This window comes from Dipodomys merriami, unplaced genomic scaffold, assembly GCF_024711535.1.
Source record: "Dipodomys merriami isolate MVZ:Mamm:240054 unplaced genomic scaffold, mDipMer1.0.p SCAF_17, whole genome shotgun sequence".
NCBI classification, from domain to species: domain Eukaryota; kingdom Metazoa; phylum Chordata; class Mammalia; order Rodentia; family Heteromyidae; genus Dipodomys; species Dipodomys merriami.
The window spans coordinates 14,707,079-14,722,474 of record NW_027203048.1 but is presented as its reverse complement, the minus strand read 5'-3'; the positions used below and the strand labels follow the sequence as shown (position 1 = coordinate 14,722,474).

The 15,396-nt window shown below is 40.0% G+C and overlaps 1 protein-coding gene across 6 annotated transcripts in view; it reads right to left on the bottom strand.

Moving 5' to 3' along the window:
- The window catches only part of Ltbp1 (latent transforming growth factor beta binding protein 1), a 405,289-nt gene that overhangs the window by 116,200 nt on the left and 273,693 nt on the right, over positions 1-15,396 (bottom strand). For 4 of the 6 annotated variants that reach the window (XM_070025342.1, XM_070025343.1, XM_070025345.1 and 1 more), the window contains 5 exons: positions 11,070-11,237; positions 7,831-8,058; positions 5,499-5,521; positions 2,525-2,624; positions 1,877-1,975 (listed from right to left, as the gene is read on the bottom strand). In XM_070025342.1, coding sequence (XP_069881443.1) covers positions 1,877-1,975; positions 2,525-2,624; positions 5,499-5,521; positions 7,831-8,058; positions 11,070-11,237 — 618 coding nt within the window. The remainder of the gene's footprint in view (positions 1-1,876; positions 1,976-2,524; positions 2,625-5,498; positions 5,522-7,830; positions 8,059-11,069; positions 11,238-15,396) is intronic. The other 2 variants (XM_070025344.1, XM_070025347.1) reach the window with 1 other exon arrangement.

The following is a 15,396-nucleotide window of genomic DNA, read 5'->3' as shown; positions in this document are numbered from 1 at the left end:
ATCGACCATCAACTCATGGAAAGGTTTACAGAAATGCTCTGGCTTTCCTAACTGCCCCCACAAAGAGCATAAATTGTCCCCCAATAATTGACACAGATGTTACAGATGTTTCCACTTTATAAACATTTGCCAAAAAATAAAGGTGTTTTTTTCAACCCTATCTTTTAGCTATTAAGACACTATGCTAAATCAAGAATTCATATGCTGAAATGTATAATTTATTTGGATAATATGCCAGTAATGTGGCAAGCCAAGTGAGCAGTTAGGAGAGAAATGTATCACTCTGATGAACTACAAATCTGTAGCTCACTGTCTAATTATTGCATGTCAAGGGTATTTGTAGCTCACTATCTAATTATTGCATGTCAAGCTTAAAAGGGCTACTTCCAGTCTCACATTGGTTATAAAGATATCTATCATCAGTTAGCAATTGTCAGCCAATTGTGCTTATTTTAGGTTCTTAGTATTCCACTATTTTCTTTAAATATAATAGGGAAATAAGAGTAACAAGTAATATTTATTTCCTCTGTATTACAGAGGGGATAAACACCACATAACTTTTTTTCTTTTGGTCGTGGGGTTTGAACTCTGGGCCTGGACACTGTCCCTCAGCTCTTCAGCTCAAGGCTAGCGCTCTACCACTTGAGCCACAGCACCACTTCCAGCTTTTTCTGCTTATGTGGTGCTGAGGAATCGAACCCAAGCCTCATGCATGCAAAGCAAGCACTCTACCACTGAGCCACCTTCCTAATCCCATATAATGTTTCTGAGAGAACTAGTCAAGATTAAGTCTTTGTGTCTGACCCTCACATAAAACCAATGGGAACCTGTACATTCTGAATAAAATTCCATTTGATACACAGCAGTAGTCCTCAGCTAATGTCCATCACTTTATAAAGTAGTTCTAAAGCCGCAACCTCTTTAAGTCAGACCTTATTTCCAATTTTCTCCCCTATGTATTCTTTCTGAAAGAGTCTTTCATTAGAGGAAGAGTATCTGTAAATGCTGATGAAGGAAGCAAAGGAAGTAAGGGAAAGAGAGAGAGACAATGGGAGGAAAAGAGGGAGGGAGGGAGGGAGGGAAGGAGGAGGGAGGGAGGGAAAGAAGGAAGGAAGGAAAGAAGGAAGGAAGGAAGGAAGGAAGGAAGGAAGGAAGGAAGGAAGGAAGGAAGGAAGGAAGGAAGGAAGGAAGGAATTCAACATCATTTGAACATATGATGACAGACTTTAGCCCTGATTTTCTGTAGGTCTGAAACCTAGCTCTCTTTAAGGAAACCATAAAGATTCCCCACAATCATATTAACTGGTAAATAGTTGAACACTTTGATGCATTTTCTTACTGTCTCATTTTCAGTATTTGCAGACATTTAAAAATATAATTGGAAGCAGGGTGCTAGTGGCTCACGCTTATAATCCTAGCTACTCAGGAGGATTATGGTTCAAAGCCAGCCCAAGAAGGAAAGTCTATGAGACTCTTATCTCTAATTAACCATTCCAAAACCAGAAGTGGTGCCGTGGCTCAAAGTGGAAGAGTACTAGCCTTGAGTGAAAGAGCTCAGGGATAGTGCTCAGGCCTTGAGTTCCATCCCCATGACTGGTTATTACCTTGTGTTCTCTAGTTCTTAATAAACATTAGGCCTCAAACATATCTTTGTGACATTAACTATTCTTTTGAACATTAATAGCTATGTTATATTCTACTGCATTATATAATATAATTCATTTATGCATACTTTTCCTTTTAGTAATATTTTTATTATTTCCAAATATTTGTTATTATGACCAGCCCTGTCATAAGCCATCTTATTATATTAGATTCTAAGTGAGGTACAGACCCTTTTCCCCAGCACAGAGAGCGTGGCAAATACCATACCGACCTGTTACTTGAGTAGGCGCGATCACTTGGCTGGCACTTGAAGTGGAAGCTTCAGGGGCGATTTCCACGGGCACTGGGGGAGATGTCTTTTCAATTACTACTGCATGAGGAAGTAGGGGATAAAAGGAAAAATTAAAGCCTTTTACATACTCTGAGATCTAATTTCACAGTGCAAGCATAACTTAGTCGAATCACACATCATACTAGTTCGTGGATATAAAGAACTACAATAGATCTTGAAAGCTTATGGTATTAATTCATGGCACTGGTTTCAATATTTAGCAAAAACATTATACTGCAACTCAGAAATTTAAGAAAAATGACCATTCAGCAAAAAAGTGACTTTCGAAGTTCAAATAATTGATATTACTCCTGGTCACAGAAGACAGTAGAAACCTTGCTTTTCCCGTTGGAATGCTTGTAGTACTTTCTAAGTACCTTTTTATGGTACCACAAGGCAGTATGGGAACTTACTAAAGTGTGTGTGCTATTCATAATTCAATTGCAAATTCTAATTATCTATTAAATACCATCAACCACCCACCCACCCACACACCCACACACACACACACACACACACACACACAAATCTCATCTTATGCTTTCATTAAGAATACTCTTATAAACAGAACAGAGCAACACAAGTTACCTGGATATTGTGGGTGCAGGTGAATAGTTGAAATGCCTGGAGAGAGCTGGGGTTGCCCAGGCTCAAGTTTGGTTTTCTCTTGATCCAGTGAAGGTATTTCCTGCAGGTTGTATTTGAGACAGTGGGAAGTAGGGAGGAAAAGATGGAGGGGGGAGAAAGGGAACAGAAAGGAAGGAGAAAAAGGAAGTAGGAAAAGAGGGAGGGAAGAATTTAAAGTAGGAATTATTTTGCTTCCCACACAGTATTGTTATTATTTAATAAACTACACGCTTAGACCAAGAGATATCATAGGACATTAGATGCAGCCTGGATAATCTTTTAACATAAGCCTACAGTGCTGTTACTACAATGGTAATCCTTTGACTTTGCTGCAACCCTGGTGTTCACACATGCTCCCATCCACTTTCCTGGGGCTCACAGGCAAACCCTTCAAGCAATGGCCTTGGCTCAGAAGTTGATATCTGATCTTTGACAAGGTCACACGAGCCCCAAACGAGGACTCAAGCTTCATGTGCCCCACAGCCACCCTCTCTGCAGATTAAATCATAGATGTCACAGCTGAATTATGATAACATGCACACATTAAACTGGACTATTTGAAAGCAGTTATCAGGGCCTCCATTAACCTCGCATCTACTCCAGGTCTCTGACAGTGGCAGGCAGCCACAGCAACAAGAACTGTGGTTTCCAAAGAGGACTCAGAGGTTCCTAACATATCCTGTATTCACTCCTGTCCCCTGGACCTCAAGAAAGAACCAGATCTGTTCACCATGGCTCAGGCCAATTGAATGAGTAGTATAGTGAAGAGTCTTTGCATTTACCCACCAGTGTGAGGACAGAGAATTCATACCAGCACTTCATTAAAAGTGTTCATATCAAGCTACATCTTCACTGTTTCCCTTCTTCTTCCTTTTACCTTCCAGAAAGCTCTCTCTCCTGTTCTACTCATGTCCTCCCTCCTGGCTTCAATTATCACCTCTTTCCTGCTTCTAAAATAGACAACCTGACTGAATATTTGATCAAAAACCTGATTTTATAACCATGAATGCATAAAGGATAACTCTGTTGAGATATTCCATGGATTCTTCAACCCACCACCTTCTTCCCCCTCTACACACACACATACACACACACACACACACACACACACACACACACACACACACACACACACACACAATCATCCAGCCATTCATTTCTGTTAATCCACCGTCATTAATCCATGCCATTCAGATTGTAAGGTCCCTTTTCTAGTCCTTAGAGCTATTCACTCTTCCATAGCCACAGACCTTGCCAGCCCAGGGTGGACTCATTCCCTCGTGCTGTTTACTGGAACCAACACATTGGCTTCTCAGGCTGCTTTTGTCTCTTCTTCATTTCATCCTGCCATGATTCCTTTGAGCACTTTATTACACTTCCCCTGTGTCCCCTCTTTTTAGGAATAGAGACTGGCTTTCTATAACCTGTTAGAGAGATGACTTCAGTCTGTCTTGATTGCACCCCATTCCCTGAAGCCCCTGGCCAACATCAACAGAAAAGCAGACCATGATCAAGTGTTAATCCACTCTCGCAGTCTGTAGACTGAGTGTCGCCCATCAGCAGGAGCCGGCAGACTTCCTGATCAACACTTCTCCACGTGACAGGTAGGATCCTGTTGATTAGCAGGGAATTTCCTCACTGCTTTACAACTGAAGTTGGTATTTCTCACATTCCAAAAACAGCTCCCCAATTCTCTTTCTAACCAACTCCTTCATCACCCTTGTTACTCTCCTAGCCAGTCTTTGTGTACATCTTTCACATCATGAGACCCTTGAAAAGTAGCAAGAACCCAAAGACCAGGATTCCATGTTTCCTCACTACCTCCTCTGATGAAGACCTAGCACTCCAAAATTAGAATTTCTTCCTTCTAGCTTCTCTTAGCACCATAAGATAATATTTGTGCTACTCTATCTTATAACCTAACAAGTTCAAAAGCGATATGCCTGTAATCTCAGCTACTCAGGATGTAGAGAGAAGACTAACATAAGTAAAGTTAGCAAGACTAAATCTCATAAAGCAAACAGAAAAGCAAACAACACAAAACAAAAACAAGAGAGCTGGGGGTATGGGGCAAAGTGGTAGAGCATCCACCTAGCAAGTGAAAGGCCCTGAGTTCAATTTCCACTGCTGAAAATAAACAAATAAGCAAGAAAAAAACTACTTACAATGGCTTTTGTATCATCCTCATCTAAATCTATTACGTAATGCATTCTTATTAACTGAAGGACATATAAATGTATAGATATTTAATAAGTACTTAATTGCCACATTACCTGTCAAATAAAGATCCAAGATTCAGAGAAGGTATAAGCTTACATAAATAGAACTTGAGTCCAACAAAGGTCTGAATTCCCTACTAATAAATCTCACAAATCATAGTCCCATATTATGCCCCTAAATAAAAAATTGATTTTTAAAAGTTTCCTAAAAATTCTAAAGAACAGTGTTTTCCAGTATCTGATTATAGCTTAAGATTAAGCTCTGTACACTAATTAAACTCTGACATGTATGTTCAACTTCAGTGAATTAACAAGAGCTTCACTTATTTTTACATGCACTCTGAAAACACACAATTATATAATCACGTCAGATCATTTCTTTCTTTCCAGCCAGGCAACCAGCTGACTCTCAGAACTTTACTTGTGTCTCTGGTCTGCCTTCCTTCCTTCCTGTTTCCTTTTCATTAGAACTTAAGTTCCACAGGAATGAGAGTCGTGTCTGATGTGTTCTCTGTTATTTTTCCTTCCACTGTTCTCTGGCAGGTGCCCAATAAACATTGTTTGAGTGAATGAATGAATGCTCTATTTCTTTAAACTAAATGATGCATGACATACCTCTTAGTGTATTTAAAAAACTTTAAATCCTATACATATTCCCTCAAAAACATATTTTGAAGAGCAAAAGAAAGAAGATTTGAAAACAGCGAGACAATTACCTTCTCAGGGGCTGCAGTTGCCACTAAAACCAGAAAAGAAAGAGGGGATTAGTACAATTTAAGATAATTTACTCATTATAGTTCAATTTTTAAACAAAATCAATAATAGTCCAAAAGGATTAAGAAACAAGCTAAAGCAAACACAGAATCACCTGTCATTTTGGAGAATGTTACACATGACTGGCTGAGAACTTTCTGTACTCCTTCTTCAAATTATAGGAGTGCAGAGGACAATCATGGGTAAGCCTCTCAAACTTTCATAATTAAGATAATTCAACTAACTCTCAATGAACATGAAAGAGAAATTAAGCTAAGAAAAAGACATAATCATTTCCTGCCTAATCTTCACTTTTCTGAAGCTCCTCATGTCTACGGAAACAATTAACTTCAGTAATGAGTCAAGTACTTATCCTGAACTGAACTAGTACATAATATTGGAAGTGCTATCTGGAGTCAATGTGAAAAAATACTGTCACACATGGAAGCAAGACACATGACAGCAGCACCGTCTAGATGTAGACCAAATTGTAGTGACGCTGTCAGGAAGACACAATAACTAAATTATGGGTGAAAAGAAAAATCGTCTAAGCCAGTAAGAGCCAATTAGAGGTTAGCATCAATATATTGAGCAAATGAACCAGTATCCAGTCAGAAATGTTATTGGGGTATGGGTGATGTCTTTGTATTGTGAAAAGCTTGCTCAAAATGAGTCCTCAAGCCCTGGGTCAGTGCACACTGGGAGTTTTCTACTGAACCAATGCCTCCCTAATCATTTGTAAATAGGCTCCCTGGATGCATCAATTCATGATAACAATTCAGGTACCAGATAAATGAAATTACTACTATACTATTATTGGAAATATCCTGTCAAACACATTCTCAGAAAAGTCTTAAGGCAGAATTGGACCAAAGCTAGTTTCCTTCTGCCTATGCTGAGTGATAAACAGTTGCAAAGTCTGGCCGTGACACTTTATATGAACATAGGCAATTCCAGGTGAGCACCTACCTGTTCTGTCTAACCTGGGAAGAAGTGCAGGGAGCAAATGAGGAGTGTAATAAAATAGGCCAGAGCACACAAATGCTCACAGCCTGGGGAGCAGGGGGCGGGGAGTAACCCTGCCTTCCCAAAAGGAGGCTCTTCACTATGCATAGCCTGGGTACCCTATCTGCCCACGAGATCTGTAATAGAATGGGCATTCCAAATTCTAACCTAAGAATCAACTGCAAAAATCTGGCAAGAATTTTATTAGGATTTAGATATACACACACATATATATATAATTAATATGGAATATACACATATTCCATATATATAAATATATTCCAAACAAATCTAAAATGTGCGTTCCTTCTGTCTGAAACAAAAGTTTTTAGCAATCAAGATATTAAAATAGAATGGAAATTCTAGCTTATATGAGAAGATAGGGATAGAAATAATCCTCCTTCTTCCTGAATACCAAAGAGACAGTCAAAGGCAACTGCCCCTAGACTCCCTTTATCTGCTTTCTGGTCAGGGATCCATTCTAAATCTGTATGACATGGGGTGAGTCCTATTTCCTCTCTAGTCTCAGGGTCCTCAAAAGGTTAATACAAGGGCTGTACTAGATGTCTCCCAGATCCCTTCGGTTGACTAGTCCTACTTTCCTGTGTTCACTCTCTAGTAGCTCTAACTGCTCAATAGTCCTGGTGCAGGAAGCTGTTAACCCTTTCACTTTTCTTTTTTGCCAGTCTTGAGGCTTGAACTCAGGGCCTGGGCATGGCCCCTGAGCTTCATTTGCTCAAGGCTAGCACCCTACCACATGAGCCACCGGGGCTTCATGCATGCTAGGCAAGCACTCTACCACTAAGCCACATCCCCAGCCCCCCTTTCACTTCTTGAAGCTAGTAGCCTCCACTTTGTAAAGCAATGTTTACTAAGTGGCTCCCTAGACTGGGAATTGAATGAGGACTATCCTCTTAAGGCTCTAAATCACTATCCAGGCATCAACATCCACCAAAAACAGCCTCCAGGCAGCAAGACGGTGTTCTGAATTACCATGGAATATTACTGCCTGCTAGGTACAGTGATTCTTTTTGCAGCCATTTTGGAAATCTCATTCAGGGATGTTTGCAATTTTTGTTTTTTATGGGGAAGGGGTACCACTGGCATCTGGAGATCAAAGGCCATAGATACTGCAATACACCTGGTCCTCTCCCCTGTCGGTGAAAAATGGTCCATTTTCGAAGGCTAGTAGGGCTGAGGAGCCCTGTTCTACAGGGGTATAACCAGAAAAACCAAGACACAGATGCACAGAGAGAAGACTTAAAACCCACAACTCAGTCCCCCTCTTACCTTCAGGCTCTGCCGCTCCTGGCCTGTGTTCCCGGGAGAAGGTCAGGGCCTCCACTGGCTCTTCCTTGGCTGGGAGAGGTGGAGGATGAGTACTTTTAGCAACAGGTTGAGTGTTCTTTGGCTTGACAAACAGAGGTCCTTTACCTACATGGTGATGAATTGGCCTGCGTCTATGAACGCCAGACACCGTATAACCCAGTCCACCAGGACAGGTTTCCTTAAAAGCAGCTAGATTTGGGATGGGAAAATATTCCTTTTAAAAATCTAACAGTGCAAACCTACACAGAGGAAAATATCATGATGAATAGCTCTTAATAAATCATCATTCACATAGGTACATTTAAAAACTTCAAGAACAGATACGAATGTGAGCAAATTGCTTAAAGTTCTAATAAACTTTCATATTTACATTTTTTAAAAAATCCCCCCTTTTCTTTAAACATTTATAGCTAGCTGTTCATTTGTGATCCTACCCAACTCTCTCTCTATATACATATACATATGTACAATACTGTCATATAGAAATATATATCAGTATAATATATATCAATATAGTAGATAGAAATATATATTTTATCAGTGTATATATACTGGCACATATATACACTGATAAATCTCTCATAAATTTAGCTTGTATCTTATGCATCACATTACATATATCAGCAAGCAACTTGATATTTTATGTATATATATATATATCATATTATCACACTATAGATGTAAAAGGTAATGACAAAGTATGTATGTTAGAAAACATTTTATATACAGAAGACAATAAATACCTATTACATATTTCATTCTGGGTTTACTTATAATATCAGAAAAAAATCAGGCTTTATTCTTCTCCCCTTGCTTTGTTGTTGTTGTTTTAGTTACAAGGAGTTCAATGACATCTCAGTAAAATGAAAAAGACAGAAAAAGAGAGGGAGGAGTCAAGCAGATGCGGGGTATCTAATCTAGGAGAAGAGGTGCTGAAATCCTCATGGTTTGTTTCCACTCAAAGAACTCAAAAGGCTCAGCCAGAAGAGTATATCTCCCTGTTTTCAGTCAGGAAGGAATGAAAATGGGCATGGCTTTGATAGTAAGGAGGAAGGCCACGAGAGGAGACTGGCTAAATTGATAGCTAGAAATGAAGAATAAAAGAAAATAATTTTTTCAAGCCATACCTATTTCAAGGACCACAGACAGGCAAAAGCCTGGCCAGGACCAAGTTGGCTGAACTCTGGGGAGAAGGAAGGATTCTGTGCTCTGAAATCGTTATCCTCACCAGAGAAAAAGCGTGCTTGGAAGGTGATTTGCAAACCTCCACTGCATAATCCCGGTGAATTAACAAAGAGCACTGACAGGTGGCGGGGAGTTGTGTGGCCTGCAGGGGGAAAATCCACCTAATCCCTTTGCTGTTGGTGTTGGAGGAAAGTTACCAAACTCAGACACCAAAGAGGGAGCTCAGAGGCATTTTTTATGTCTACTTCTAAAATTGAAAGTAAAACAAGTCATTTCTCACTTTGACCAAACAAGAGATCTTCTATTGAATGTTCTGAACCTAAAATTAGCTCTCAATAAAAAGGAAACTCTAAAATACACTTTAAAAGCATGCTAAAATGTTGCTTTCCTAAGGATCTCACACTAAAACGTGGAAACTCATTCTTACGTTGAACTGGGAAAGAGAATTCTTCTTTGAAGAAAGGATGTTTGCAGAAGGCAACATGTGTTTAAACTAAGCATTTCTTTTAATTAAAAAAAAATCACCCTAAAACCAAAAGTGAGTTAAGTGCAAAAATCATTGATCTTTTACATTATTTTCAAATTTAAGCATTGCACTATGAGAGGGTCTGAGTTACATTTACCATCTTGATTATGACTATGTAAGGATTACAAAACTGAACTTAAATGTGTTCGTGAACCTGAGATATTTTCATTTGATTATTATATTTTAATAATGAATGCCTAGAAAGGCACAGGAAGTTAACTGGGGCCAATTGGAGGTGTCTAAAGTGATCTCATCTACCAATTAAACATCAACTTTATATTATCTTTGCCCTTAGTTTCTTCCTGATTCTAACTACCAACAAAGGTGGATCAGGACTTTGGAGCTTTCCAGATCCTGTCCACTATCACATTATATAGTTAGACCTTTAAGATACCACATAACTCTGTGAGACAGAATGCTGTGATTGCCTAATTAGGAATTAATCTACTTCCTCATATGACAAGTATCAACATCAACAACAATCCAGTAGACTCTTTTATGTCCACCATAAGCCAGTAAAAGTAGAGGCTATTCTTGCTTTGGTCATAGCATGCCTAATATTTACTTCTCTTCCATCTCACTCCATAAGCCCCTGCTTGTGAAGCTGCTAACTCTTTGGGAGAAGGTACTTAGAGAAAATGTATCCTTTCAGGTCACTAGGCAGTTATGTACCAATCAGAAGAATGAAGAACCAACTTCCTAATGCTAAGTTCTCCTGGAAATTCATAGGGGTGTGGGCAGGATCTGCTTTAGAAGCCACTGATCTTCACAGCATAAACTCAATCATGAATATAATTCCTTCTGATTTTATTTTATTTTATTTTTGTCAGTCATGGGGCTTGAACTCTGGGCTTGGGCACTGTCCCTGCGCTCTTCAGCTCAAGGCAAGCACTCTACCGCTTGAGCCACAATGCCACTTTTGGTTTTTCTGGTGGTTTATTGGAGATAAGAGTCTCACAGACTTTCCTGCCTGGGCTGGCTTTGAACCTCAGATCTCAACCTCCTGAGAAGCTAAGATTACAGATGTGAGCCACCAACACCCAGCTCCAATTTTATTAAAGGAATTAAGCATATTGTTCAATAAATTAATGAGTCAACCTGCACATAGTCCAATTACTGTGAAAGGATCGGACACTAATCAGAATGAGAGTAGAAGGCCCAACAGGGATTTCTGGTCTTTATACGTAAATATCCCAGTAAGCATCCATGAGCATGAGGCTAAAACAATGGCTTTTCTTATTATTCAGGAGGGAATCTAATGTTCACCAGAAAAATAGGAAAAATCACTTTGCACATACTTCTTTTCCCCTAATACATTCAACTTGGTTATGTCCAGGCTTTCCACAAACATATTTAAAAAACGAACATTGCACTGACTATCAAAAAGTAAATTTAATGTCAGAAATCCAAATGCCCCAGGCTGTAAAGACGATTTTGCCGACTCCTGTGCCTGGGAAGGTTTGTGAATATACATCTGAGCACGCCTTACCTGTGCCTGGAAGGGGACATTTCTCACAGTGTGGGCCCCAGGCCTTGCCCACACTACAACAGCAGAGCTGCTTGGTGAGGTGAACAGACAGAGGGTGCATACACTGCCTGCCGGAACTGACAAGTCGGTAGCAGGGCCCTTTCTCTTCTGAGATCACAGGGGGATCCGCTGCAGCAGAGAAATAAAAGCCCAACATCATACAAGAAACAAAAACCAGACGGACCTTTCAAGCAATACGAAGATGCATCTTCAAGTACAGAATTAGAAGCTACACTTCAGACTACATTCCTCCAGAACAAATGTACCACTGTTCTTGGTTAAGTCCTTTGCCAAATACATTTTAGACTCTGATCATCAAATACCATGACCATGATTGTTCTTGTCCCTCTATGGATCCTTCTGCCATTTTAGCAAGCATTAACATGTGGGCAGACTTCATCGTATCTATTGTAGGCCTTAGGAGAGAAGAGGCTCTTCTTCAATATGAGGAAATTCTTACAGCAGACCCTCTCTTGATGGATGCTGAACCATCAACCCTTTCTAGTCTGCTGCCTGTCACTTGCCTTGAAAATGTCTGACTTGCTAGCTTCCAAAATTACATGAGCTGATTTCTTGAAATAAATACCAACTCCCTGTCTTAAGGGAGAGGTGTGTGCATGTGTGTGCATGTGCTCTTAGTCTGCAGTTGAAATCTCACGCATTGCACAAAGAAAATGTAAACATTTCAGGTACGTTATCATCTGAAGGAAAAAGACAAAAGTCTAGCGCGCTTATTCTTTCTCGACATCTTGTCCCTGGAGATCTGCTTTGTTGTTGTTTTAAATTTCATTGTCAAGGTAAAGTACAAAGGGTTACAGTTACGTAAGTAAGGTAGTGAGTAGATTTCTTATCGACCTTGTTACTCCCTCCCTCATTTTTATTTTGGAGATCTGTTTTATAGGCTTCTTCCCTCCCATTATTTCCTAAGCCAATTATTCACTCTAAGTTCTACAACTATTTGGAATACTTTTTTTTCCCTCCCCACCCTGCCCCCCACCGCCCCTGAACAGTGCCTCCAACAGAGGGAAGGCAGGGGCCTAAGAGGAAATGGCCGAAGAGAAGAGGGAAAGAAAAAAGAACATAAGATAAATGATGAAGATTCAGTGATGTTCTTGGACACACAAGTGAGGTGCTGGCAGGCCCACTTGAGTAGCTAAGAAAGCCAGGCTACTGTGGGCCAAAATCACTACTCCAGGAAGGAAAGCCCAACTTTAATGAGAAAGCAGGAGTGTTAGCTCTAATAGACTCACGATGCTTTAAAAATCATCTAGAACCATAGAGTCCAGGGCAGTAGGCACAAGCCATATGCTGCTACTTGGATAAAATTTAAATGAAATGCAATGACAAATTCAGCCTCATGTAACCAGTGGCTTCTGTATTACGCAGCACAGATGGAAGCCATCTATCTCATCCTTACAGAAAGTTCTCTTGGGTGATGTTGACTAGCTTACGATTCAGGGAGTGTTTTCTGCTAAGGGCCAGAGAATAACTATTTTAGATTCAGTAGGCCATATAGTCTCTGCTATAACTTCTGTTGTTTCTTATAGCACACAAACAGCCTCATACACTATACGACTAAATGAATGTGGCCATGACCCAATAAAACTTTATCCATGAACTGGAATGAGCCAAGTCTTGATATAGAACCTTGAATCTGGAGGCACAAGTCTTGGTTTCCAATTTCAGGTGTCAGTTACTAGCTGTATGGAATTTTTATAAACTCTCCTAGCTTCGATTTTCCCATAAGTAAGATGCGAATAACAATTCCGATTTCATAAAGATTTTAGAGAAATTAAAAAAGAAGTCAAATACATAAATATAGTCATGCCCCTTGAAAAAAATTCCCTTCATTCATCTTGTGGTCTCTGGGCACATCTCTCTAACCTCCTTATTTCTGTGAATAAGCTCTACATCTACAAGTTGAGAATATCATACAAGAATGAAGGTCAGAAGCTCTGTGCCCATGGCTTACATCTGTGATCCTATGCACTCAGGAGGCTGGGATCTGAGGATCCTGGTTCAAATCCACCCCAGGTAGGACAATCTGACTTTGAATTAGCAAGCAAAACCCAGACATGGAAGTATGGCTCAAGTGGTAAAGCATCCGCTTTGAGCCAAGGAGCTTAGGAACAGCACCCAGTTCAAGCCCCAGTTCTGCATATAACAAAACAAAATACAGCCAAAGTGAGGCTGAGATCTCTTTCTCTGGGTGTCTTTACTGAACCTACAGATATATCTTAACAGCACTCACCCTGGTGAAGAAATCTGCAGCTCAGAAGGTAAAAAATCTTCCTACTGAAATCCCAATGGCTATTTGACTTCCCTTGAATTTGCTCTGTAAGACCCCAAGCTTTCCACCTTTCCCTATAAGCTAGGCAGAAGCAGGTTGGGAGAACACTGTCTCAGCATCTTCAGACACAGACACAGAGATGAGGGGCGGCAAATGTTAGCATCCGCCTATCCCCTTCCTTTCGAGGTCAAAGTCCAGGACAGTGAGGCACAGGGGAAAAGGGAAGTAGGTGCAGCTTTCAGCTGGAGTTAGGAATTCTGAGGGTGTTGGGCTTAGGTGCACTGAGTACCGAGAAAGCCTCTCAGGCCCTAGACCATTGCCAAATGCATTGTTTCTGGAGGTCACACAGTCAACCACAGCTCTTACGGCCTGGACATGCCTATGTCACGCTGCCTAAGCAAATCCAGCCCTTGGCATCAGGAGATAGAGCTCTACCTGTGGTTTATACCTTTTGAGAATATATATTACATACTGAACATAACTCATCTGTGTGTGTGTATGTCTGTATCCCCTACTCTCCTGCTACTTTCCCAAGACTATGTGGGTCACCACATCTTTCCAGATTTTTTTGTTTGTTTTGCTTTACTCTAGGAATATCACCTTCTTCCATGACCCCTTCCCAACTATCTTCAGACTTCTCAGAGTTCACCAATAATCAGGCTGGATTGCTTCCAATCACAAATTCTAAAGTAACTCTATCTCTATCTCAGTGATATCCTGGGTAGTAAATTTAGAGAGGGAACCCCATCTGCCGACTGAGAGCCAGTATAGAGCCCAGGTTCCAACTAGTTCCAGTTCAGAAATGAACAAATGGCTCTGAATACTTATCATTTCAGCTCTTGTAGCTGAACCATAAAATCCAATTATTTATTTTTCAAATAAGAATGGATGGTTGTTGAATCAGTGCAAAATTAGTTGGGCAATGACAGGGAAAATAAATGCTAAGGAAATGTGCAAGTGTTTCAACATCCCCATTGGCAGGTTTCTACAATCTCATTAAAACCTGGCTATCTGCCCTGAGCTCTAGACATCAGATCTAGTCCATGTTTCATAAAACAGTCCACAACCAGTTCTCCAAGTTAATTAATCTGCAACCTTCAATGTAAGCATTTTAAACAGACTGTAAGTCAACTTACTTTAGAGGGGGAAAAAACAGAGAGGCATTTACCACAAATTTTATATCCGCACTCTACAATCTTTTATATTTCAATTATGAAACTATTTAGAATATTTATTTATGTAGTTCCAATCTGCCAAAAAATCATCTCTAAATTTTCTGGATATTGTCCACTCTGTGATTTTTGGCCTCAAATTCTCAATTCCTTTTTTCAAATGTACCTTATGAACAAACTTTAAAGTCTAATTTTACCACTCCTCCCCCTCCAGAAAAAGCCCTATAATTAACTGTCTGCCTGCTTTCACATCAGAGCTGTCTGAAAATCTACACAGAGAAAAAAAGACTTACCTGAAAATTTCCTAATCTGCATTTGACAGTTTTTAAAGGAAAATAGTAGTAATTAGTAACAATGTTTCAAAAGATTAGACAGATCCACCAAACAGCAATAAAGGGGGCTGCTTTTTCATTTTACTACTTTCGTCTTCATATCATCATGGCCATTATCATCATCATAGTCGAAGGTCAAGTTTAAAACAGGGTCAAGGAGAATGCAGCTTTGCAGATACCAAAGCATAAAAGCAATTAGGAGGACAGACACAGACAGAATTGCTCTCAATGTTACCCTGTTAATGTTAACAGTATGAAAATCTGTAGTGTTTTAGCTACTTTCATAATAATAGGTATGGTTACATGAAAAAATATATAGAAAACTTGAGCTGGGTGTGTGGCTCAGGTGGTAAGAGCATCTGCCTAGCAAGCACAAGCACAGAGTTCAAACCCCAGTAGAAGAAAGGGAAGGGAAGAGTAAGGGAGAGGAGGACAAAGAAAAGGTGAGAAGGGAGGGAAGAGAGAAAGAAAAGAAATCTGTGAAGTAACACATT